This window comes from Urocitellus parryii, chromosome 14 (assembly GCF_045843805.1).
Source record: "Urocitellus parryii isolate mUroPar1 chromosome 14, mUroPar1.hap1, whole genome shotgun sequence".
Lineage (NCBI taxonomy): Eukaryota > Metazoa > Chordata > Mammalia > Rodentia > Sciuridae > Urocitellus > Urocitellus parryii.
In genome coordinates, this window is record NC_135544.1 from 12560597 (window position 1) to 12587638 (window position 27042).

The 27042-nt window shown below is 32.9% G+C and overlaps 1 protein-coding gene across 1 annotated transcript in view; it reads left to right on the plus strand.

The window, feature by feature from the left end:
- Positions 1–27042, plus strand: part of LOC113176550 (A disintegrin and metallopeptidase domain 3-like) — a 192901-nt gene that overhangs the window by 132135 nt on the left and 33724 nt on the right. The window contains exons 10-12 of the mRNA XM_077792723.1: positions 15244–15307; positions 21233–21309; positions 22586–22763. Of these exons, the coding sequence (XP_077648849.1) occupies positions 15244–15307; positions 21233–21309; positions 22586–22763 (319 nt within the window). The remainder of the gene's footprint in view (positions 1–15243; positions 15308–21232; positions 21310–22585; positions 22764–27042) is intronic.

A 27042-nucleotide genomic window follows, 5' to 3' on the forward strand; every position in this document is an offset into this window, starting at 1 on the left:
TGTTTTTATAATCAACACCCTAAACTGAGCTTAAATAAAAGCATAAATACTTCATTTCTTTAACACATTGTATCTGCTTTGGAGTTAATGTTAGGCTTGAATTTCAAACATTAATTGTGATTTAATAATCTAGCCAAATTCTAATTTAATGATAGAAATATTAATGCATGTTTGATGAATGAGAATTATTCTATTTTACTCCTTAAAATGTAAGCAGAAGTGCAATAATCAAAGGCCTTTTTTATGTCTGTTTAATTTTTTTACCTGTAGAGATCATTTTACATATTTATATTTTTTAAGCATCTTAATTCACAATACACTTGTCAAAATAAAAATTAAAATGGAGATCAGGCCTGAGAAGTTCCTCAACCAAAAAAAAAAAAAAAGAAAGAAAAAGAAAGAAATCAGATAGACCATGAAAATAGCCATAAGTTGTACACATAATTACAACTTAAAGTGGGTCATTCTTTGTAAATACCAGTGTTGGCAAAATAAAACTTAAGCCCAGAGAATCTAAAGTGCTTAAGTAAGGCTTAATTATATGATCAGGGACCTTCCCACAAGGGAACTAAAAGAAAATTTTATAACGGTAGCCAATCACATATTTCCTTTGTTTTTACTTCCAAAGTTACAATATAGATACTTGCCCTTCAACTCTTCTCTGATTTTATGCTTTCCATTCATGAATTGCTGTGAACTGAAGTTCACTCTTTTTAAGTTCTTTCACATTTTGTTGCACCTCACAATAATGTTTTTCTCATTTTGCTACAGTTTATCTTTTTTTATCTCTTAAATTCTCTTTTCTCCTTTTATTCTATTAGAAAACCAATGGCATTAACTTTGTACATAACCTTCAATAATTTCCTATTTTAAATTCTATCTTTAAAACAACACATAGAAATGGACAGAAAAGTTTGTTTTTCTACAAACATCTATATTAATTTGAAACTGGTAGATTTTATTAATAATGTGCAATGTATATCTTGTTATTCTCTGCATGACATTCTTTAATAGATAACATTCCACATTATGTAGAATCATGGATAATATTATTTTCAGGGAATGTATCTCTGGAACCCTACAGTGAGCATCCTTTTATATAAATTCTTATATACATTTTTTGCTTTATAGGTTTGACATCAACAAATGGGATGCCAGATCAAGAAGTACCAATAAAATGACAATAATAAATAGCAACAATGACAAAAGTGGCTGACATTTATTAAGCACATACTGCTTGCCAGACAGATTAAATTAACAATTTACATATACTTATTTAATTTTCACAATAATCTCTAAGGGCAGGCATTGTGTATTACTCACATGTTATAATGCACTAATAGTTCTAGAAATATTTTTATATAATTATAATATTTTATATAATTATGACCAATTATTTTCTGAAAAGTCAGTACCAGTTTAATTGTCCAAAATAATGCATGATGTGCTAAAATATCTTTTCTCAAGGTAGCATATCGTGTCAGGGAGCACATCATAAAGCAAGCCATTTACCTGATAGCTGAGAAGCAAATAAGAGAGAATGAGGAGGAGACCAAAGTTCCCATGTACCCAATGACCCAAAGCCTCCTACAATAACCACAACTCTTTTAAAAGTTCTACTACATTCCAATAGTGCTTATAGCCTGGCGACCTGTCATTTAACCCATGGGCCTTGGAGGACATTGCAAATGCAATCTACAGCCACCTACTTGAATGCTCTATTATTACTCTATTGAGAGTCTTAGTCATTTTCAATAAGGGATCTTGCATTTTCAATTTAGTGTTGGCCCCCAAAATTAACTAGCTCATTTGTGGCTATGTTACTTAATTTGTTCAGAGTGTTAGCTGACACAAACATAGGGTTGAAAACAGCCTTTGTGATTTTCTGCTTCCCATCAAGTTTGTCTACCATTGTCATGAAAATATACTTGAACTAACTTCCTGGAAGCAGTGTCACATGGATTGCAGCCAAAATACCTTATAAGTCTCATTCAAGGTCAGCCAAAATTCTCTTGAATCCTACACCAAATCTGGTTGAGGTTAGTAAAAGTACTGAATCTACCCTCACATTACCCAGAAAGTGACAAGTATTTGCTTATTTTTTTGTGTGCATATTGTAGTTTTCTGGTAGTTTGGTATGTAGCATTTTATGTAAGATCATTATTTAGGATTGATTCATATTGATGTATATATACAAAATGAGTTCATTTATATTCAGTGCATATGTAGACATCAAATCAATATGTCTTACCTATTATTTATCCACCAATATTTGTAAGGATGTCCATTAATTTCACTCAATTGATTAACAACAATACCAAGAAAAGTTGTCTATGGATGTCATTGTTCTTGTTCTTGACTTCCTAGGAGGCACCTGTGAAATTGTTAGGTCATAAATGAGAAAACATTCATGTGTGGCATACACTGCAAATATTTTAGTTGAAGAAGTGCATACTGACTGCCACTAACAATTCAAAGCTATCTCTACTCTATATCCTCAACCAAATGCACAATTTTACTCTTTTATTATTGCCAATTAATACATGAAGGATTCCACTTCATAGTAAAACAGTTCAATATATATTTCCCTACTTATTAAGAGCATGCCATATGTTTTCAAATATTTGTCCACCATTCTAATTGACCCCTTCCCCTAGATTTAGCTTTTTTTTGTGGCTTTATTTTTATTCCCTTGGATTTTTTACAATCAGCTTTGGAGAAATTATATTATATTTTCTGTGTATATTAACCCTTTGATTTGTTCTAGATGTTGCAGTTTTGCTGCCCAGTCTCTCTATTGCCTTCTTTGTAGGATTTACTGCTATAAAAATTTAATTTTCATTTCAACAGTTCTATTCATATTTTGTCTGATTGATTTTAGAATTTCCCACTTATGTTTCTTACATCTTGAATTTGTATCATAATGATCCTTCAGTGATACTAAAAGTGTTTATACACTTCAGATGAAAATATAGTGCTGGTTTTATTGATTATCACTATCTTCTTATTTTTCTTGATATTGCAACTTTTATGCAGACCCAGATATTGGTTAGTCAGAAAACTTGCAGATTATTTTCTTCAGTTGAAATAAATGCATAGAATGCTTTCTGAATTGGTGTGTTTCTGCAGATTTTCCCTTTGTTTTCATTGAACAATACCTCATGAATCATATTCATTCATATATTTTTTGTTCGAAAAGTTCATCTTAAGTGAATTTTTCAGTACATGTTTTGTTGTTGTTTATATTTGTGTGTGTATGCATATGTGTGAATTTTGAAGTATTTATGCTTTACCAATTCAGTTCTTGGCCACCAAAATCTCTTTGATATATTTATTAAAAATTTTCAGTGTGATATGTTTCAGTTTTAGAATGCCCATTTTATTTTTCTTGAAATGATCTCCTTTGAAATCAATTAACTTTCCTTCAAATTCTAATTTTGCTCTTAAATCAGTGCTACTTCAATAGAAAGTAGCTTTAAATTTCTTATTTATTTTCCTTACATGGGATATTGGTTTTTTAGTGATCAATTATCCCTTTGCTATTTAAGCCAGACTCCTTTGTAGGTTCATGTAGGAGTAAAAAAATATACTTCTGAGGGCCTAAGGTGAATAAACTTGAAAACTGAAGTGTTATGTTAGATTTCTTTTAACATATAATTTTCCCCCTGAATACGACTTCTGTATCCTATTTCCACTACCTTCATTTGCATGCTTTACAGATACAAAAATGTGACTCTGCTTCCATGCCATTATTTATTATCCAGGATCTTGCACCTAAATTTAGATATTTTCCTTCAATCTGTACATTTATTCAGTTTCCTTGAATGAACTGATAAATAACAATGTTTTTTCTGCATTGGGAAAATTACAGTTTCGGTTCTAAATTGAGAAGAAAAATTTGTCAGGAATGAGAGAAAATGAAATAGATATAAAGAGAGAAGTGGGAAAGAAAGAAGTCTGTGTGTGCCCCAGCATCTATTCTAGTCTGGCCTTGAAATGTGTTTTGGTGCCTGTAATCCTGATAGCTTGCTGCTTAATCTTCCTTTCAACCCCTGGAAAAATAATACCTCTCACCACTTTTTGTCAAGTGCATCCACAAAAATTATTTAGCTTGTGAAATTTGAGCAAAATACTAGTATCCCCTGTGAACTAAGCTTTAGGACTAACATATGCTTACACAGCTTCTTTTGCCTTTTTGCTACAAAAAGGCATGTTTAAGGGTAAGGCATGCCTTTCCTAGATTCCAGAATGAAGTTGAGACTCCAGGAGACTCATGAACACTCATTGTTCTTTTTAGGGCACTGAGGAATTGAAGGTTGTTTCAATCATAGTATAATTTCATGAAAACTATTTAATGAAAAAATAGGAGATTAACCCATTTTTAAGTGTTAGCAAATATTAAGATATTCATCCCATGGTATCTATTGAAGATGGATCTTAAATAAAAGTCTCTTGAAATCTGAAATTCCTATTTTTGCATGTAAGTTTGCATTGAACAATTTATCATTCTGAATTCATCACAGCTCCATACTAGTCCTGGTTATAGTAGTTACTTTTGTTTTGTAATTTTTCTTTTGTAGATAATACACTATTAAGACAGGTGAGTCTATTTTAGTTTAGATATTTGGACTTAAAACATTGAAAGTAAATCTTGATTCATTTCACTGTTCTAGAAGTTATTATTAATGACATTAATACAATGAAATTTTAATGTTTGTTTGAAATAGGTCATATTTAGCCCCAAATTTCCCAGTGTTTTCATATAGCAAGTGGGGATCATTACAAGAAGATTCTTTATTTGTTAAGGTAAGTTTTGATATTTTCTGTGTTTTAATTTGGTTAAGGTGCTAGTGTTGGCAAGAAAACGAACGCTTTATACTCTATAATGTTGTTGGGGAAACAGATAACAAACACCTCCTCCCCCAGGCAAATATGGCAAATTTCTTGGAAATCATACTGAATAAAACAGATACTTTTACTTTACTGGAAATCACAAATCATTTACCAATCAATCAATAAATAAAACAAGAAGAAGAAGAAAAAGGAGAGATCTAGGTATATGAGATGTTTGAGGTGGGGAAGTAAAAGTGGGCCAAGGGGCTCAGACATACTGAGAAATTGTCCGTGATAGAGCACAAGACTGTATCTTTTTAGAGAGAAAAAACAGAATGGTGTGTCTGAGGATGCAAAAACACGCACAGAATCTTAAGTAGGTTCACATGTGAATCATTGGAACATGAATGGTTTCCAAAAGGCTTTCGGGAGCTAAAAGGTTTTGGAAGTATGTGAGAAAATAAGTGTGTAAGATATTTATTTTGGTTGAACAGATTGGTAAGAGGCAAATGATAGTGATGGGTCAGATTATTTTGCTATATCAGAACTGAGAGATAATGTGATTAAAAATTTAGTAACTATAGTCTGTTTGGTTCACCCTACGTTATGCAATTAGTAAGCAGAACAAAATGAAAGAGATATGTTACAATAGGCTGATTGGGATTCAATTTGGCTTTCTGACTGGGGATACTATCTGGACTACAGCATAGGGGTTGGAAAGAAGCAGAACTCGAGTTCTGAGTTCAGAGACACTGAAGCAGTTGAAACTTGCATGGCACATTGTCAGAGATGTGGGGGTGTACTGTCTGCAGCCCACTTTGCTAGGGTAGTGGAATGGGTTGCCAAGAGACCAAAGAAAGCACCCAGAGAGGGCATGCAAGATGTATGTTTTATTAAAAACTGCTTACAAGTAAGGTCCAGTGATAACAGTTTGAACTGATGGCACTTGGCATCTGTTTTGTTGATAAAGACAGAATTTTACTTTTGTTGACATCTGAATATTCTACCATTTATACAAATTGCATGTTCTTTTCCATTTTTCTTTTGTAAGGGGAGTTAGGCTGATTCCATATCATAGCTATTATCAATAGTATTGCAATAAAATGGGCATATAGGAGCCTTTTTGTAATATTGACTCCATTTCTTGGGCTATATACCCAGAGTTGGGAATCACTGGGTCTTAGAGTATACCTACTTATAGTTTTTTTGAAGAGGTCTTCCTTTTTGTTAATTGTTTTATGTCCTTGGGTGGTGCTTCCTTGCTTGACTGTGAATTTGGCTACACCTATGTGCTGAATTGTTGTGAGTGAAATAGGGATATAAATATCAGACACTATTGGGATATATTGGGTATCAGCTGAGGTTTGGTGGAATCATCATGCTAAGTCCTCAGGCATTCATCTAAGATAAGAAAAGATTTTACTAAGAAAAAATACTAAAGTCTAGAGGGAGGTCCACCTTATCACGCTCAACCCTCTAACTCAAAGTCAAAACCCAGCAGTAAGAAGGTTAATTTGAGTTACCATTAAATTAATTGCCTTCTGTAAAAAATGCAATACTGTATATAGAGAGGTTACACATAATATAGAATGGAAAACATTCAGATAAAGACAGAAATTAATGAGACAGAAGCATAGAAAAGAATAGGAAAAAATTCTACAAGACCAACCTTGATTCCCTTGAAAGTATTAGTGAGAATAATACCAAGTAAGAACTCTCTAGATCAAAATTTAGACAGGAAAAAGTAAACAATCTCAGTTGACATTTATTTAAAATTTGAATTTTTAAACACCAGATTTAGTTAATCTCACTTTAGTGCATTCCCCATGTTCTGAGGAAGAGAGGATATTACCTATTGAGAGGTGACTTGGCTGTTGCAGCTATGGTATTAAAAATAATGCTTCCAAGAATATTCATGTGCAAATAGTTGTGTGGATGTAAAATTTTATTTCTCTGGGATATGTGGTTAAGGATGTGATTACCAGATCCAGTGGTAAATAAATGTGTGTTTTGGTGATTTTTTTAAAGAAAATACCAAATTATTTTCCAGAGTGTCTATAGAATTTTTATATGCTTACCACCAAAGTATGAGGGATAGAGATCTTCATAATTATCAACATTTGTTATTTTAATTATGCACACACACACAGACAAATATTAGCTTCTCTCATTTAGCAGTATCTCCTGTGGTTTTGATTTGTGTTTCTTAATGGCTATTGAGTGATGGATATATTCTCATGTGCAAGTGTCACTTTTTGAGATAGGTCTATTTATGTTTTTCTTTCATTAACTGGATTGCCTTCTAAAACTATTATGCTATTATATGCATATATTTTAAATCCACATTTTGTCAGATATTTTTTTTTTCAGAAGTGTCTTCTCTCAGCCTGTGAGGTACTGATTAGAAAGTAAGACTATTTCATGACAACTTTTTTTTTTCTAAAAGTTTTATGGTTCTATGCATGCTGTTTAATTCTGTGTCTGAGACAATTTTGATTAAGGTGTGCAGGGTTTGTGTCAAGGTTCCTTCTTGACTGGTTATGTAACTGTCCAATAACTTTGATAGAAAAGGCAGCCTTTTAACATTAAAATAAAGTATTGTGGCACTTTTGTCAAAAATCAGTTGGGCACATTGGTGTGGGTATATTTCTGTGCTGTTTATTCTATCCAATTCTAGGTGTGTGTCCAGTTCTATAATGTCACTTTCTTTACTCTGCTTATTCATTAAATATTTATATAGACTATAGTGATCCTACTGTATTCTTCTTTCTCAAGGTTTCTACTATGTTCTATTTGAAGATTTGTCTTTTTAACGTAAATGTTAGACAAATCTACTCCATATGAAGAAAAAACAACTCTACTTGCTAGGATTGAGCTATAAATTGTTAGATCTGTAGGTCAATTTGAGAAGAATCAACATCTTTACTTTTCCCTCCCCCAAAACACAGTCTGTCCATCTCTGTTTTTTTTATGTCTTTTATTCGAATTTTATAATTGACCTTTTTCAGCTTATATTTTAAGGTTTACAAATAAATATTTCATTTCCCTTGGAACAAATGCTACTACTGTGTCTAAAAATCATCTTCCATTTGATTGTTTTTATCGTCTGGAGATCAACTCACTTGTGTTTAACTTACATGCTACCAGCTTGATAAATTTCCATGTTAGTTCTAAAAGTTTTTTTTTTTTTCAGATTCCTTGAAATTTTTTAATAGACACTTATTTTACAAACAGGAATGGTTTCCTTTTCTCTTTTTCAATCTGTCCACTTTAAAAAATTTATTTCCTTTGACTCATTGTACTTGCTACGATCTGCACTAATGTGCTAGCAGTAATGAAGGTAGACTTGCTCCATGTATCCCCCATCTTAGGAAAAGTGTTCAGTCTTTCACCACTGGGGAGAATGTTGCCTGTAGGTTTGCTTAGACTCTTATAATTTTTTTTTAAAGAGAGAGTGATAGAGGGAGGGAGAGAGAGAGAATTTTTTTTTAATATTTATCTTTTAGTTATTGGCGGACACAACGTCGTTGTTGGTATGTGGTGCTGAGGATCGAACCCAGGCCGCACGCACACCAGACGAGCACGCTACCGCTTGAGCCACATCCCCAGCCCCTGCTTAGACTCTTTATCAAGTTGAGAAAGCTCTCTTTTTCCAATTGCTAATTGTGTTTTTCTTTGCCATTAGTGGATGAAGGAGTTTTTAATTATATCAAATGATTCTTCTGTATCAATTGGTAGGGTCCTCTGAATTTTTTCTTTGTTTTCCTAACAAGGTAGATTGCACTAATGGATTTTCAAATCTTGAAACAGTCTCACATACCTAGAGAAGCAGCATCTTAGGCCTGGTATGTAAAATTCCTTTTCTCATGATTGAGATGATAATGATGATGATGATGATTTGGATAATTTCTTGAAGATGGTTGTTATCAAAGACCATCAGAGACATTGATCTGTGGATTACTTTTTGTACTAGCTTTATCTAATTTTTGTATCGAAGAATACTGGCCTCAAAAAGTGCATAGGCAAGTATTACCTTCTTTTCTATATTCTGGAAAATGCTGTATCCAATATGTGAACTTTTAACATGTTTGGTGAAGTCATTGTTCTATATGAAATGGGTACATTTAAGTTGCCAATTCAATTTATTTAATGGTTGTAAAAATATTTATGCTTATTCTGTGTTGCTTTAGTGTTTTGTGACCTTTGGGGAATGGTCTGTCTTATCTTGGTGTATTCATATATATAAATTTGTTCATTACATGTCTTTATTATTCTTCGCAGAAGCTATAGGCCTGCTCTTTCTTGAATTGATTGTTTGTGTTTTCTTTCTTTTTAATTGAATTGATCAAAGAACCAGCTATCTCTTCTTTGATTTTTCTATATTGTTTTCTTATTTAGAACAGTGTTTATTATTTTCTACATCCCAGTAGTTTGGAGTGAACTTTGGTCTTTTTCTAGTTTTTTTGAAGGAAAAGATCTTGTTGATCTTTCCTCTTTTCTAGCCTAAGCATTTTCCTACTAAAATTATCCTCTCAGAACAGCTTTGGCTGCATCTAACAGAAATATGTTTATTGTTTCTTTAATTCAGATTTACCTGTAACCATATTTAATACAAACACATAATTAACATTTCCTTTGAGTTTTCTTATTTGATCCCATGCCCTTAAAACTTTATTTTCAAATTTATATATATATTTCTGATTAATGTAATTTTTCAGTTCTACATTCATACTGATTTCTTCCCTAGTACCTTTGAACCCTGAGTGTTTTAAATAGCTTATTTATTATTGTGGGTTTATCTCTCTCCTAGCTATATCAGTGATGATTGCTTCTGTTTTTTTTTCCCCAACTCTGATGTTTATTACCTATACAATTAAAATGGTTAATGTCTTTCAGATGGATTGGTACTTTAATCTCATCTTTTTCTTTCTTTCCTTTTTCCCCCTCCTCCTTCTCTCCCCCACTCCCCAGTACTGGGGATTGAACCCAGAGGTGCTCTAGCACTGTGCTGCATCACCAGCCCATTTTATGTTTTATTTTGAGACACAGTCACCCCAAGATGCTGAGGCTAGCTTGAACTTGTGATTCTCCTGCCTCAGCCTCTGGAGTTGCTGGGGTTGCAGGCGGGCATTACAACAGCCAGTGCTTTTATCATATCTAATGTCTCTTTCTCTAGTGGATTTTATTTTCACTATTATATCTACTTAATTTGATAGTAATAAAGAAATTTATTTTATGAATGTTTGCATGATATAGTTTCATCTTCTTATAGTCAGTCCATCCATGTTCTTATGTTGTGAACTATTTCTTTTAAAAATTATTCTGGCATTCACTGTTTGGGTATATGTGTGTTTAGACTATCCCTGAAGTAATTATTGGTATATTAGGATATTAACTCAAAATATTCGTATTTGTCTGTGTTTTATTCTTTTATTTCTTCCTTTGTTTCTCTCTTTATGTTGTCGTCTGAGATATATGAATATTTTTAGGTTTTCATCCTAATTTTTTGGTAATATTTTAAAACTAACTTGTTAATTATGATTAATTTCCTTAGTGTTTGCTCTTAGTATTAGAATATACATATATAATTACTTATAATATCATTCTATCATGAACTTTTGAGTGAACTATTGAAATGCTACTTCAATTTAGTTTCCCAACCCTCTTTACTTTTATTGCTTGTATTCTTGATGATTGACATTCTGACTGGTGAGATGAAATATTAGAGTAGAATTTATCCTGTTATCATTAACCATCACATGAAATTGTGTTTAATGTTTCCACCATCATAGTATATCAGAATCTTTTTTCTTTTATTTTTTAATTTGCTCTAATTAGTTATGCATAACAGTAGACTGCATTTTGACACATTGTACACAAATGGAGCACAACTTCTCCTTCCTCTGACTGTACATGGTGCAGAGTCACACCCAGAGTGTAATCATACCTGTATATAGACTAATAATGTCCGTCTCATTCCAGCATTCTTTCTATCCCCACAGCCCCTTCCCTCTTCTCCTTCTCCTCTGCACAATTCAAAGTTCCTTCATCCTTGTCTACCCCCCACCCCATTATGGATCTGCATTCACTTTTCAAAATAGACATTCAGCCTTTGTTTTTTTTTTTTAGTTTGGCTTATTTCCCTTAGCATAGTATTCTCCAACTCCACACATTTACCTACAAATGCCATGATCTTATTTTTTATGGCTGAGTAATATTCCATTGTGTATATGTACCACATTTTCTTTGTCCATTCTTCTGTCAAACAGCATGTGGTTTGGATTCATAGTATGGCTATTATTAATTGAGCTGCCATAAACACTGATGGGGCTGCATCACTGTAGTACTCTGATTTTTAAGTTCTTTAGGTATAAGCTGAGAAGTGGGATAACTGGGTCAAATGGTGGTTCCATTCCAAGTTTTCTGAGGAATCTCCATACAGCTTTCCAATGTATGTTTTTCTCACCTTTGTCTAGTATGAGATAACTGTATTTATATAGGTTTGTCTTTATGTCTTCTGTTCTGTACCATTGGTTACCATATTTGTTTTGGTGCCAAAACCACGCCAATTTTTGTTACTATTGCTCTGTAATATACTTTAAGGTCTGGTACTGTGATGCCTTCTGCTTCATTCTTCTTGCTAAGGATTGCTTTGGCTATTCTGGGACTCTTATTTTCCAAATGAATTTTATGATTTTTTTCTAGTTCTATGAAAAACGTCATTGGAATTTTAATAGGAATTGCATTCAATCTATATAATACTTTCGGTAGTATGGCCATTTTGACGATGTTAATTTTGCCTATCCAAGAGCATGATAGATCTTTCCACCTTCTAAGGTCTCCTTCAGTTTCTTTCCTTAGTATTCTGTAGTTTTCATTGTAGAGTTCTTATACCTCTTTCATTAGATTGATTCTCAAGTATTTTATTATTTTGAGGCTATTTCTCCCAAATTCTCTTGCAGTGGATTTATCACTGATGTATAGAAATGCATTTGATTTATGTGTATTGATTTTATATCCTGCTACTTTTTTTAATCTTCTCACTATAGAATCATGTTATTGGCAAATAGTTGGCCTGGGGTTTAGCATAGATTTGCTTTTTCAATGTTGAGGTATGGTAAAAACTACTATTCCTAGGTTTTCTAATGTTTTGATCATGAAGGTGTGCTATATTTTGTCAAATGCTTTTTCTGCATTTATTAAGATGATGATATGTTTCTTGTCTATTGATGTGATGAATTACATTTATTGATTTCCCCATGTTGAGCCAACCTTGAATCCCTGGGATAAACCATATTTGATTTTGGTGCACTATCTTCTTAATATGTTATTGTATGTGATTTGCTGATATTTTATTGATAGATTTTGCATCTATGTACATCAGGGATATAGGTCTGAAGTTTTCTTTCCTTTATGGTCTTTGTCTCATTTTGGTATCAGGGTGATACTAGCCACATAGAATGAGTTTGGAAGGATTCCCTTGTTTTGTATTTCATGGAATAATTTGAGGAGTATTGGTGTTAATTCTTCTTTGAAGATCTTGTAGAATTTGGCTGAGAATTCATCTGGTCTTATGGTTTTCTTGGTTGGTGGGCTTTTGATGGAATCTTCAGTTTCATTGCTTGAAATTGAGCTGTTTAAATTGTGTATGTCCTCTTGACTCATTTTGGGTATATCATGTTTCTAGAAATTTGTTGATGCCTTTGATATTTTGTATTTTATTTGAGTATAAATTTCAAAATAATTTCTAATTATCTTCTGTATTTTAGTAGTGTACATTGTGATATTTCCTTTTTCATCATCAATTTTAGTAGTTTGAGTTTTCTGTCTTCATTAGTGTAGCTAAGGGTTTCTCAATTTTATTTGATTTTTCAGAATCAACTTTTTATTTTGTCAGTTTTTGATCTTCACTTGTTTCTTTTGTTCAATTTCATTGATGTCAGCTCTAATTTTAATGATTTCCTCTCTTCTATTGTTTTGGTATTGATTTGTTCTTCTTTTTCAAGATCTTTGAGATATAATGTTAGGTCATTTATTTGTTGACTTTTTATTATTTTAATGAATGAACTCAAATGCAATGAACTTTCTTCTTAATACTGCTCTCATAGTGTCCCAGAGATTTTGATATGTTGTGTCATTGTTCTCATTTACTTAAAAGTATTTTTTTTAATTTCCTCCCTGATTTCTTCTGCTATCCATTCATCATTCAATAGCATGTTATTTAGTCTTCAGGTTTTGGAGTAGCTTCTATTTAATTTTATTGTTGATTTCTAGTTTCATTCCATTATGATCTAACAGAATGCAGCATAGTATTTCTAATTTTTTTTGTATTTACTAAATGTTGCTTTGTAGCATAACACATGGTATATTTTACAGAAGGATTCATTGCTGTTGAGAAGAGAGGGTATCCACTCAATGATGGATGAAATACTTTTTATATGTCTGTTAAGTCTAAATTATTGATTTTATCATTTAGTTCTATAGTTTCTTTGTTTAGTTTTTGTTTGGAAGATCTAGCCAGTGGTGAGAGAGGTGTGTTAAAGTCACCCATATTATTGTGTTGTGGTCTAATTGGTTTTTGAAATTAAGAAGAGTTTGTTTGATATACTTGAATGGTCCATTGTTTGGGGCATATATATCTATAGTTGTTATGTCTTGAAGATGTATGATTACCTTAAGCAGTATGAAATTTCCTTTATCCCTTCTGACTAACTTTGGCTTGAAGACTACTTTGTCTAATTTGAGGATGGAAACCCCTGCTTGTTTACACAGCCCATGCAAGTGGTATGTTTTTTTCCCAACCTTTCACCTTCAGTCCATGGATGTCATTGCCTAGGAGGTGAGTCTTTTAAAGACAGAGTATTGTCAATCTGCCAGTTTATTTCTTTTGATTAATGAGTTTAGGCTGTCAATGTTAAGTATTATTATTGAGCTACAATTTATATAAATTACCATTCGTTTTGGTTTATTTCTGGTTTTTAACTTGACTCAGTTTCTCCCCTGTTTGACTTTTCCTTTAGTGAAGTTCTTCCCTTTGCTGGTTTTCATTCTTTTTTCATTTTCTCCTCATATAATAGTTTGCTGAGGTTATTCTGTATTGCAGGCTTTCTAGTTTTGAATTATTTTAACTTTTTTTTTAATCAAGGAAGATTTTCATTTCACCTTCAAATCTATATCTTAGTTTTTTTGGATAGAAAATTCTTGGTTGGCATTCATTCCTGGAGCTCTTGGCATTGAGGGTCTGGGTTGAGAAATCAGCTGAAATCTGAATTGCTTTTATCCTATATGTAATCTGATTCTTTCTCTCACAGCCTTTAAAATTCTATCCTTATTCTGTATGTTAGTCATTCTTATTATAATGCATCTTGGTGTGGGTCTGCTGTAAATTTTTTTTTATATTTGAGGTCCTATATGCCTCTTGTAGTTGATGTTCCATTTCATTCTTTAGATTTGGGAAATTTTCTGCTATTATGTCATTGGAAAAAATTATTTATTCCCTTGGTTTGTATCTTTATGCCTTCATATATTCTGATAAATCTTAAATTTGGTCTTTTCATGTTATCCCATATTCCTTGGAATTTCTATTCATGGTTTCTTTTTTTTTTTTTAAAGAGAGAGAGTGAGAGAGGATAGAGAGTGAGAGAGAGAATTTTTAATATTTATTTTTTAGTTCTCGGCGGACACAACATCTTTGTTGGTATGTGGTGCTGAGGATCGAACCCGGGCCACACGCATGCCAGGCCAGCGAGCTACCGCTTGAGCCACATCCCCAGCCCTATTCATGGTTTCTTACCATCTTCTCTATATGATCAACTTTATTTTCATGAGTATACATTTTGTCTTTATTGCTTGAGGTTCTGTCTTCCAAGTGGTCTAGTCTGTTGATGATACTCTCCATTGAATTTTTAATTTGGTTTATTTTCTCCTTCATTTTGTGGATTTCTGTTTGATTTCTTTTTATGATCTATGCTTGACTATTGAAGTGATCTTTCACTTTCTATATTTTCTCTATGATACCATCAGTCTAACTATGTACCTTCCAAAGTCCTTCTCTGACATTTCTTCTAGTACATTATCTATAGATTCCATTGTTGGGAAATCTTGGTTTGTTTGAGGTGCTTTATTCCCTTGTTTTTTTTTTTCATGTTCTTTATATGTCTTCCCATCTAGCAGTATGGATCAGAGGCAGCACAGTTTCTACCCTGTAGTTTTATAGTGTCCCTGAGGCTTCTACCACCTCACCTTTAGGGAGGAGACCAATATTAACAGCACCAACTGCAAACAATATATAACCTTCAACCAAATATCTCCTATTAAGATTTTATCACAATAAACAGAAATGATGTGTTCAATTATTGTCCTCAATATAACAGTAAGTTTGCTAAAAGGGTTTACTGTTTCAAATGATAGACAAAGAGGGAACAGAAGTCGCAATGGATATGACATTTATGAAGGAGAAGAAGAGAAGATACAGGTAAAAATTTATAGTAAGAGCATAGGAGGAATTAATAGAGGTTAGCTGGTAGCATGAGAAAAGTGAGAGAGAATCCAGGGAGACAGATAAGTGAGAGAACAAGTCTATACAGATTTAGAAACAAAGGTAAAAATATAAGGATACACAACAAAGTATAATATTCAATTCAAACATCTCATTCATCAACAAATTGATGCATGAAAAATATTTGTATTCAAAGACAGTAGAGATGTGAGACGGGGGTGGGGAGAGAGAGGAAAAAAAAGAGAGAAGAGAGAGAAATTCTCAATGGAAAATTGAACAATTGCTTTTGTTGGCTTTCAAAAATTTTCTCAGCTGCCAATGGGTGGGGAACCTGAAGTTTTATGGTAGCTTCAGTCTGGTGGGTGCCACACTTCTTCCAGTCTTCCTACCCATTGTGGATGGCCCCTTATGTCATCCCTGCCCACTTCAGGATTCACTAAATGTCTCCACTAAGTTGGAGAGAACCCGTTTTTCCCCCAGTTTGTCCAACCCGTGCTTCCCCCCATACTCAGGGAACTGCCTCCAGTCTCTGGCTTTCCATAGGCTTTCTAGGCCCAGACTGGCCCACACAGACCCAAGGTACAATTTGATGGATTTGAACCTCAGATTCCCCAGGGTCTGCCCTGGTGGAGATGGTGGCAGTGGCAGCAGCAAACCTGCAGGCCCCTTGGCTCTGGACTCCCAGGCCCTCACTGGTGTCACAAAATGGTGGTGGCCATGTATAACCAAACCTGCAGTGTTTCCTCTGCTTGAATCCTGAGTCATGGAGCTATGAGAAATGCAAACTTGTGGGCTGGGGATATAGTTCATTTCTTTTTTGAACCTTCTTCCATTGCCATACATGTGAGCTTTTGGGGGACACCACGTCTAAACCATGACAATCACATATTCTTTATCCATTTGTATGTTGATAGGCACCTGGAATGATTTGATAACTGGATACTGTGAATTGTATTACTATAAACATTGATATGTTTGTATCACTCTGTATGTTGATTTTAATTCTAGTGGATAAGGAGTGGAATTAAGAAGCAGTGGAATACCTGGGCCATCTGGAGGATCCATTCCTAGTTTTTGAGGAGCTCCATACTGTTTCCAAGTGGTTATACTAATTTGCTTCCCTACTAACGATATATAAGTGTATTCTTTGCCCAAATCCTCATCAGAATTTATTATTTGTATCTATAATCACTGTCATTCTAACTGGTGTGAGATGAAATCTCAGTGCAGTTTTCATTTACATTTCCCTGATTGACAGATATGTTGAATATATTTTCTTATATTCATTTGTAATTTGTATTTCTTCTTTTGAGAAGTGTTTATTGAGTTCACTTTCCCATTTGTTCATTGGATTTTTTTGTTGTTAAATTTTGGGGTTCCTTATGTATTCTAGATATTAATCCCCTGTCAAAGGCATAGCTGGCAGAGATTTTCTCCCATTCTCTAGGCTCTCTCTTCACACTCTTGTTTTCTATGTTGTGTAGAAGCTTTTCAGTTTGATGTTTTCTCACTTACTAATTCTTGGTTTGATTTCTTGAACTTTAGGAGGTCTTCTTAAAGAAGTCAGTGCTTGTGCAAATATGTTGGTGTGTTGACCCTATATTTTCTTCTCACAGTTGCAAATTTTCTGGTCTAATTCCTAGTTCTTTGTTGACTTTGAATTTACTTTTGTCCAGGGTGAGAGATAATGATCTAGTTTCATTCTCCTAGATATAGACATTCAGTTTTCCCAGCACCATTTGTTTAAAAGCTTGTCTTTTCTCCAACATATACTTTTCTCACCTTTGTTAAGTCTCAGATTACTGTATCTATGTGGATTTGCCCTGTGACTTTTATTCTATTTACTGGTCTTTAGGTCTGTTTTAATGGCAATACCATGCTGTTCTTGTTACTGTAGATTAGTAGTATAATTGGAGATCAAGTTTTATGATGCCTCCAACATCAGTCTTCTTGTTCAGTATTCTTTTGGCTATTCTAGGTATTTTTTGTTCTTCCTTATAAATTTTTCATTATGTTTCTCCATCAGTGAAGAATATCACAGTCATTGTGAGGGGAATTGCATTGGATCTGTTTAAGATTTTTGGTAATATGGCCATTTTGACAATATTAATTCTGCCTGTTCAAAGTATGGCTGGTCTATTGATCTTCTAAGATCCTCAATTTCTTTATTGAGTGTTCTACAGTTTTTATTGTAGAGGTTTTCATCTCCATGTTAGATGTACCCCTAATATTTTTTAAGGCTATTGTGAATGGGATAGTTTCCCTGATTTATTTCTCAACTGATTGGAGTATAAGAAAGCTGTTATGTGTGTAGGTTCCATATCCTGCTACATTGCTAACTTTGTTTATCAGCTCTAGAAGTTTTCGGGTGGAGTTTTCTCGTGTTCTACATATAGGATTCAGTCATCAACAAACAGAGGTAATTTGACTTAATTTTCTATTTGTATCCCTTTAATTTTTTCTCTTTTCTGTTTCTTCTGGCTAGAGATTAAAGAATTATATCAAATAGGAGTGATGAGAATGGACATGCTTCTTCCTGATTTGGGGGGAAATGCTTTCACTTTTTTCCCACTCAATATGATGCTGGCTTGGGTTTCTCATATATACTCTTTATGATGTTGATGTGAGTTCTTTCTAAGTCTAGTTTCTCCTGCATTTTTGACAGAAATAGGTGCTGGAATTTATGAAATACTTTTTTGAATCTATTGAGATGATCATGTGATTCTTGATCATGGTATATTATCTTCTTACTGTGTTCTTGAATATGGTTTCTTAATAGTTTATTAAGGATATTTAAGTATATTTTCATTTGAAATATTAATCTATAGTTTTCTTCCCTTGATGTGTCTTTGTCTGGTTTAGGTATCAGGGTGATACTGGTTTCATAGAATGAATTTGGAATTTTTATTTCATGGAATAATTTGAAGAAGATTGGCATTATTTCTTCTTTAAGGATCTGGTAGAACTCAGTTGAGAATCTCTGTGGTCCTGGGATTTTCTCTGTTGGATGACTTTCTCTGTTGATTGCTGCTTTAATCACATTGCTTGATATTGTTTTGTGTATATTTTCTATAGTCTCTTGGTTTAATTTAGGTAAGTCATATGTATCTGGAAATTTGTCAATATCTTCTCATTTTTACATTTTCAGTTGTTTGGAGTATTAATTTTCAAAATAGTTTCAAATGAACCTTCTGATTTTAGACATGTCTGTAGTGACAGATTTTTCATCCCTAATTTGTTGAGTTGGATTTTCTGCTTATGATTTTGTTAATTTGGCTAAAGTTTATCAATCCTGTTTATCTTTACTTTGTTGTATTGATAATTTTTATTGTTTTTTTAAATCTCAATTTAATCTGTGAAATTACTTCCTGTCTTTATATTAATATTGGGATAGTTTGTTCTTTCCTCTTTAGGACCTAGAGGTATAACATTAGATGATGATGATGATGATGATGATGATGATTATTATTATTATTATTATTATTTTGTATTTTGTAACACTTGCTTTGTATTCAAAATGTGGTGTCTTTACAAAGAAAGTGAGTTTGCTTGACAATGGCTGAAAATAGTTTATAGATGTCTGTTAGGTTCATTTTATTAGTAGCATTTTTTTTTTAGTTCTGAAGGGTCTTTACTCAGTTTCAGTTTGGATGATCTATCTGTTGAGAGAAGTGTATTGAAATCAACCAGTATTATTTTATTGGGATCTATTTGAATCTTTCTGTTGACTAGTGTTTGTTTTATATATGTAGGTGCACCATTGTTTTGAGACATAAATATTTACAATCATATATTTTGTTGGATGATTCTCTTAACCACTATGAAGTTACCTTCCTTGTTTCTTTTACTTAATTTTAATTTGAAGGCTACTTTGTCAGATATGAGAGTAGCTATTTCTGTTTGCTTTTGGTCTTTCCTCTCAGTCTGTGGATGTCTTTTTCTGTAAGGGGAATCTCTTAAAATAACTATGGTTGGGTCTTGTTATATTGAACTAAGACAATCTATGCCTTTTGATTGGAGCACCTAGACCATTTAAATTCAGTATTATTTTACAATAATGATTTTTATTTCCTGCCATTTTGATTTATTTCTAATATTAAATTCAGATTTGATTCTTCTTTAATTGACTCTTCTTCCAATGCAGTTCATCCCTTTGTTTGTTCTCGTTTTTTTTTTTTTTTTTTTACCTTTCTTCTGGTCTGGGTGAAATATTTCACTGAGTATGTTTACTAGTGTTTAGTAGGGCTGACTTAGTGGTTATGAATTGTTATAATTTATATGAATCATAGTAGGTTTTCCTTTCATCTTCAGTTTAAAAAGATAGCTTTTCCAGACCCAACAATCTTGGTTGGCACCCACTAATTTTAAAGTTTGGTATATATTATTCCAGGTCCTCCTGCTTTTTCATTTATTTCAAGAGAATTTGTAATTGCTCATTGGGGCCATTTTATTAGGACTGCCTTCTAATCATTTTAAAAGTAGTTCTCATGTGTTATACGTCTTAATGTTGGCATCAGTTGATTTCCTTTTCTGATTCTTATTGTGATTTTGATTATACTCTTAACATTTACTGAAGGGTACTCCTGATCTTATTTAAACATTCTCTTTTAGAAGGCAGCCTTATAGTTTAATTTAACGTGTAGTATGGCCTGATATTCCAAGGGCAATGTAGCTTTCTTGGGACTTGCCTGTGCTGAATCTCCTGATTCATCTGAAGTGATTAAACTATAAATTTATATGGTACTTTCCTGGGCCAAATGGTATTGATATGGGGGCATGGGTGATGAATACCTGTGGGATGAATAGCAATTGCTCTGGTTATCAGAGGAATGGGTGTCACGGTACTTCTTTCTATCTCTTCTTATGTCCCTTAGTAAGGAATTCTCCTGTCTGGCTGAACTTTTACTGTATGGTTATTAGAAAATATCTTACAGGGATCCTATCCTTTCTCTTGGAGCATGTTCAGGAAATGGTAAATTTGTATTGCTTTCTATTTCTGGGAAGTGATTTGGGACCTGCTTTCTCTTCTACTCTTTGTGAAGGGAGTTACAGGGGTCTGCTACTATTGCTTAACGTGAAGTAGGGTATTATATTGCTGTGTGCAGACAGTCATTTCTAGTGATGTGCGTGGGTCCAGCATTTTGCTCTCATTGTGTGCTAAATAAAAATGGATTAGCTCACCTGGGCTCTATTGACTACCACAGAGGATAGATCTAGCTTGCCACTCTCCATGAGTAGAGGTAAGGGTATTGTGTAAATTAAAATAAACAAACAAACAAAAGAGCCAGTGATGCCTGGGAGCTAATCGTATATAAACAGACTCATAAGAGACCAATGTGATGACCTGAAATTTTCACAGTATTGACTACTAAAAGAACAGAACTGACTCTAGAGATCACTAGAATTTAAAGGAAGGGAAAAAGGAATTCACTAAAGGAATGTTAGGGGAGAGATGAGAAAAGAATAAGATTTTGAAAGTCAATGGTAGGGAGAGCTTGAAGTAATGATCATCAGTGATTTCTCAAGCAAGATATTAAAAAGAAATCAAAGTGAGGGAATGTCATTTACTAGGCTTTTAAGTAGCCCTGAAAAATTAATGGAATGTTTGCAGTTGATATTAGCTGTATTCTGTTAATTATAAGTTAGGAAGGATAAGAAAGTTGTTCACAAAATAATTAGAATTATAGCAAGAAATGTTTGAAGTAGGTTGATGATCCTGATGGTTTATAGGCAGAAGACAGTTTAAAGGATCAATTTGCACACCAAGAGTAAGGACACAGAATATCAGATGGCTGGTGTTATGATGATAGCTAAATCTGAGTGCTTGATGATATCTAGGGAGTAAGAATAAAACAGAGAACTTCATTTAGAAACCAATTATGAATATATCTTCCTTCTTAGGGTGATTGCTTTTATCAAGGAAATGTTGAAGATATTCCACAATCTGCTGTGACACTAAACGTCTGCTCAGGACTCAGGTAATGGCATAATCTGAAGGTGGACATTGATTGAGGTCTTTTGTCAACTCTTGATTTTTAGAATAGAGTGAGACAAAAGAATATAGTTTTTGATTGTGTTTCTTTTCATATACTTTGTTTCCTCCTCTTGTGCCTATCCTTTCTCATATTTGTCTTCTTTGTTTTGCCATCCTAAGAAAAAGCCCCTTACTAGCATGAAGAATTTTTATGTTTTTCTGCCATATTAGAACCACAACTCACTTTAAATGCTACAACAGAGGGAAGATCTGTATAAAACTGGTTTTGAAACTTAATTCAAGTGGGAGCTATTCTTGATATAAGATTACAGAGAAATGCAAATTAAAACCACTCTAAGATACCATCTCACTCCAATAAGAATGGCAGCCATTATGAAGTCAAACAACAATAAGTGCTGGCGAGGATGTGGGGAAAAAGGTACACACATACATTGCTGGTGGGACTGCAAATTGGTGCAGCCAATTTGGAAAGCAGTATGGAGATTCCTTGGAAAGCTGGGAATGGAACCACCACTTGACCCAGCTATTCCCCTTCTCGGACTATACCCAAAAGACCTAAAAAGAGCATACTACAGGGACACAGCCACATCAATGTTTATAGCAGCACAATTCACAATAGCTAGAATATGGAACCAACCTAGATGCCCTTCAATAGATGAATGGATTAAAAAATGTGGCATTTATACACAATGGAATATTACTCAGCACTAAAAAGTAACAAGATCATGGCATTTGCAGGCAAATGGATGGCATTAGAGCAGATTATGCTAAGTGAAGCTAGCCAATCCCTAAAAAACAAATGCCAAATGTCTTCTCTGGTATAAGGGGGTGACTCAAAATGGGATAGGGAGGAAGAGCATGAGAAGAAGACTACCACTAAATAGGGAAGAGAGGTGGGAGGGAACAAGAGGGAGAAGGGGAGTTGCATGGAAGATGGAAGGAGAACCTCATTGTTATACAGAATACATATATGATGTTGTAATGAGAAAAAGAAAAAAAAGTGTATCACATTAGATTGGATAGAGAGAAAGGATGGGAGAGGAGGGGAGGAGTAGGAGGGATAGGAAGGTCAGCAGAATAGAATAGACAATATGATTGTATGTGCATTCCATGTATGTATCTGCTGTCATGTATGACTAAAAAATAAAAATAAGTTGTATGGTAAAAAAAAATGTTTCTTATGATATCAATGTATATTTTTCAATGGTAAATTTGAACTAATTAAACTTTCATTTCTTTTACTGTATTTGAATATTTAGGGGATTCTTGCTGTTAGAGAATGTCAGTTATGGAATTGAACCTTTGGAATCTTCAGCTGTATTTGAACATATGATTTACCAAATAAATAATGATCAAGTTGAATATCCCCCCTTAATAGAAGGTTACTCTAGGCCCCACTATATAAGTCAGCCTTACAGGATTCTTGTGAAAACAGACGTGAGTAACCCTTGTTATTATTATCTTCGTATATGTTATGTTTGTTAAAGTTGTTCACTTTGAAATTTTGAGATTTGATACATTTGGAAAACAGACTTAAAATGATAATTACAATATTAAAAACTTTTATTTTGGGGTCTTTTTCATAAAATGTTTTTGTTTATTCAGATAGAAAATACAACAGATAAAAACCCCAATGGCATGATTTTTATGGACAAACATAAGGTTTCTTTTTACTGCATATGTACACTAATAGTATAATGATTTCAAAAGGTATATGTTATTACTCTGGAACCATTATCTTTGTCAATTCAAAGTCTTTGTTTAAAAAAGTGTGTTATTTTGATAAAAAGTTTAAAAGTAGGATGGAGACAAGATAATTACTAACAATTGTCTCAAACCTCAATATCAAAAGAGTGCACTGTTAGAATTTGGGCAATTTGTTCTGATTGTTTTCATTTTTGCAATTATGAATGTAGATTTTTGAGTGTATAGACTTTTAAAATAATATAATATTCTAAATTTCTTTGAAATTTTCATCTTGCTAGATGATAATACTTTACTTTATTGAATTGTTACATTTATTATTTTAAAAATTAATATGGCTTAACTTATCTATCAATATACTAAAGAAAAAATTAAATGGAAATATACCAAAACACATTTTTAGAGCTAAATTATGTTGCTTCATGCACTATCATTTTGATGTAAATTGTTTTTCTTTTTCTGACATAATTATATATGTTGAAATTTAAATTTATTCATTTTATAACACTGTATTATTTATTTTTTAATACTTTTTAAACTTTTTTTTAATTTATTTTTTAGGTGTAGATGGACACAACACAATGCCTTTATTTTTATGTGGTGCTGAGGATCGAACCGGGGTCCTGGCCATGCTAGGCGAGTGCTCTACTGCTGAGCCACAATCCCAGCCCAACACTGTATTATTTTGAAGTCTTATTTTTCTGTTTAATCAATAATTAACTTTTGAAATGTACAAAGTTTTTGAACAATCAAACTCTTATAGATAATTACATTTAACAATATTATAACAATAACATATTTTAAAAATATTTTTGATGTACATCGTAACTTCTCTCTTTAGAATGATTTTATAACTTACATGTGGTTATCAGTGGAAAATATTTTCTTTCCACACATTGTCATCAACACTGCTTCACATTAAAGGAAAGTCAAACAAAATAACAATAAATGAAGCTTGAATTTAATATATGACATAGTCCATCTCTCTGTTTCCTTACTTTGCTTTTATTTATTTTGGCAGAGGTATTAATAAAAGGACAGGTCAAGAAAATTGACCTTTGAGAAACCCACAGACATTAGAATTAATAGGTAGAAATAAAGCATAATTTTTAGTGAAACTGAAAAATGACGTCCAACTTCACATTGGCCCTTTGGAAACACTCTTTGTGATGTGACACAAAATTGTACACAGTTGAAGGAAATATTCACCACTGAAACTGAGCCTTACACAGAAAGTAAATTGAAAAACTTTGAAGGATTCTATGGATACACATCTTCAGCAAGAGAAAAACACGAGAATTGATGTGTTAGGAAAGACAATTTAGAAACTGTTTGGAACCATCCTCCTCCAGTGAACCAGTAATAGAGAGGGACTGGAAGAGTCACAGATAACTTTCACCTCCATCTGCCTGAGTTTGAATTGCAAATCTGACATCACATGAATGTGGACAAGTCACATAATTATGTAAAAAGTGTTTATATTTTATCATTTATTAAAAATATAATAACAAAAATTAATTATATTAACTAGTAATATGCAATTATTACAATGTTTAAACAAGTTTAAATGTGGAAATTATTTTGCATAGGATGTGGAGAATAAAAGCAAACAATGAATGTTAATACTATAACTATTACTATTTTCTTACCACATTTTTTGATGTAGTGGAGCATATAATCAAGCAGTTATGAAAAGTTTGGGTAAGCAGTTATGAAAACTTATGAAAAGTTTCAAAGACAAAATGCAACAATGAATTAAAACAGAAACAAATAGTTCCAAATTTCAGAAACTATTAAGAAGTCCCTGCATAGATGTCATTACAGGAGTAGAGATAACTGGGTATTGGTACATATTTGTGAATTTCATATCTTTCATGGGGATCTCAATCATTGCTTTTCATTATCAATTTGATAGATTTAAATTATATATATATATATATATATAAATCTATATGTGCAAAACTGCTTTATAGGGACAAATAACATAAAATCTATTTAGACATTTTCTTACATATGTGAAAGGACACCAATAAACATGGAGTTGAAAACAGAACCAGTGGTCAAACGAAATATGATAAAGAGCTTTAAAACCTGAACACATCTGTTTATCCCTGCTCCTGCCTTAAACCCCAATAAAAAGGCATCAACATGCAGAGACAAGCAGTATAGGAGAAGAGTAACAGCAGTAGAACTTGAATAGAAGAGAGACAACAGCTGATTTAGCCTCTCCAAAATTGATCTTATCCTAGAAATGAAGACAAGCTAGCAAATTCTAAACTGGAGGACAGTTATTTATATTGCAGAAACATACAACAAATTTCTGGGATTGTCTAGTTAAATTCATTAGTTAGTGGATATGAAGGTATCTTCAGAGGGAATTTGGGCGAAAATTTAGAAAAGCCATCTTCTCCTAAGCAACTGCATTTTATAGACAGATGGAAAGCAAACTTTTGGGAGTGTTTGAGGTCATGATGCCAGACACAGATGTTCTGCCATCTCTCACAATTAAGATGAAAAAAAAAAAAAAAAAAACCACTGAACCTACTATGGTTAAATTAAATGTGTGGCGCATGGGGTAATGAGAACCAGGCTTTGATATTCTTCTAAGGAGTTATATTGGAAGATGATTCTAACTAACCAAAGAAAATACCTAGCCATATTGATAGCAAAGCTGTTTTTTTTTAAATCAAAGACAAAATAAAAAATAAATTACTCTCTGTGAGGATTCCATCCCATAAAACACTACAAAATCACAGAAGTTAGAATAAGGTATTACTGTTAGATTCTTAATATGGAAGGATTGGATAAAATGAGGAAGAACACCATTATTCTCTTTGTTCACATTGTTAATATTTAATTCCATAATCACTAGTGCTCTCTCCACTTGATTTTATTCAGTCACAGAATGATAACAGTGTAATATGAAAGACAGAAACATGGCCAAAATATAGTTAAATTTTGAAGTAACAAAGAGTATAGAGGATGAGGACAAAAAATTACTATTAGTATCCTTTGAGAGGTGTGAGAAAGTATTGATCCACCAAATCAAAATCAGGCATTATTAAAAATAAAATTTAGCAGATTCACAAAAGTTATTGTAAACTTAATAAATGAAATAGAACCAAAGATCATTGGTTAATGGATTTTTTACAATGTTGCTAAGGATTTTCAAAGACTAATCAATTCTTAAGAAATGGTGAGAGAGTATTGGATGTCCATACAGAATGACATGAGTTCTGAACTTTATACAAAAATTGAATTCACTGTAGACTTAATGGCCAAAGCTAAATGAAATTTTTAGTAGGAAATTCAGTAGAAACCAAGTTAATGAACTGCAAATGTGTGAAAAGAGATATTGAACACTATCAAGCACCTGAGAAATTCACATCAAACCTCAAAGAGATATTAATACAGAACAGCAGGATTGGATAAAATGAGGAAGATAAAGTACCAAACCTAGAGAAGGATGTAGAACAATTGGGACTATATTAATTCTTAGTGAGAATGCATAATGATCAACTTACTTTGGAAAGTCACTTGTCTCTTTCATACAATTTTACATACCCACAATTTCTATATAAGTAATCCAAGCAACCATCATCAGTCTTGTGTCTAAATGAATTGTGATATACCTTTACAATGACAACAAATCTGTTGAACTACTAATAATGCCAAGGATTCGAAGGAATGCTGACTGTCACAAGCCAAGATTACATACCAAATGAGGCTACTTACATAAATTCTGGAATAGATTATTCTAATCTGTGGTGTGAGAAAGCTATTTACATGGAAGAACATGATGGAAAGATTCTTTTAATTATGGCAATGGTTATGTGAGTGGATAACATTAGTTATAAATCATAACTGTATCCATAAATGGATGTATTTTATTGATAAAGTTAATAAAGTCAAAGTACAAAGAACAAGAAAATACAGATCAGGTTTAGACAAGTGCTGATGGAAATTTATTTGGAAGATGGTGATGTGGGAGTTTTCTGCAAGGCACATGGGA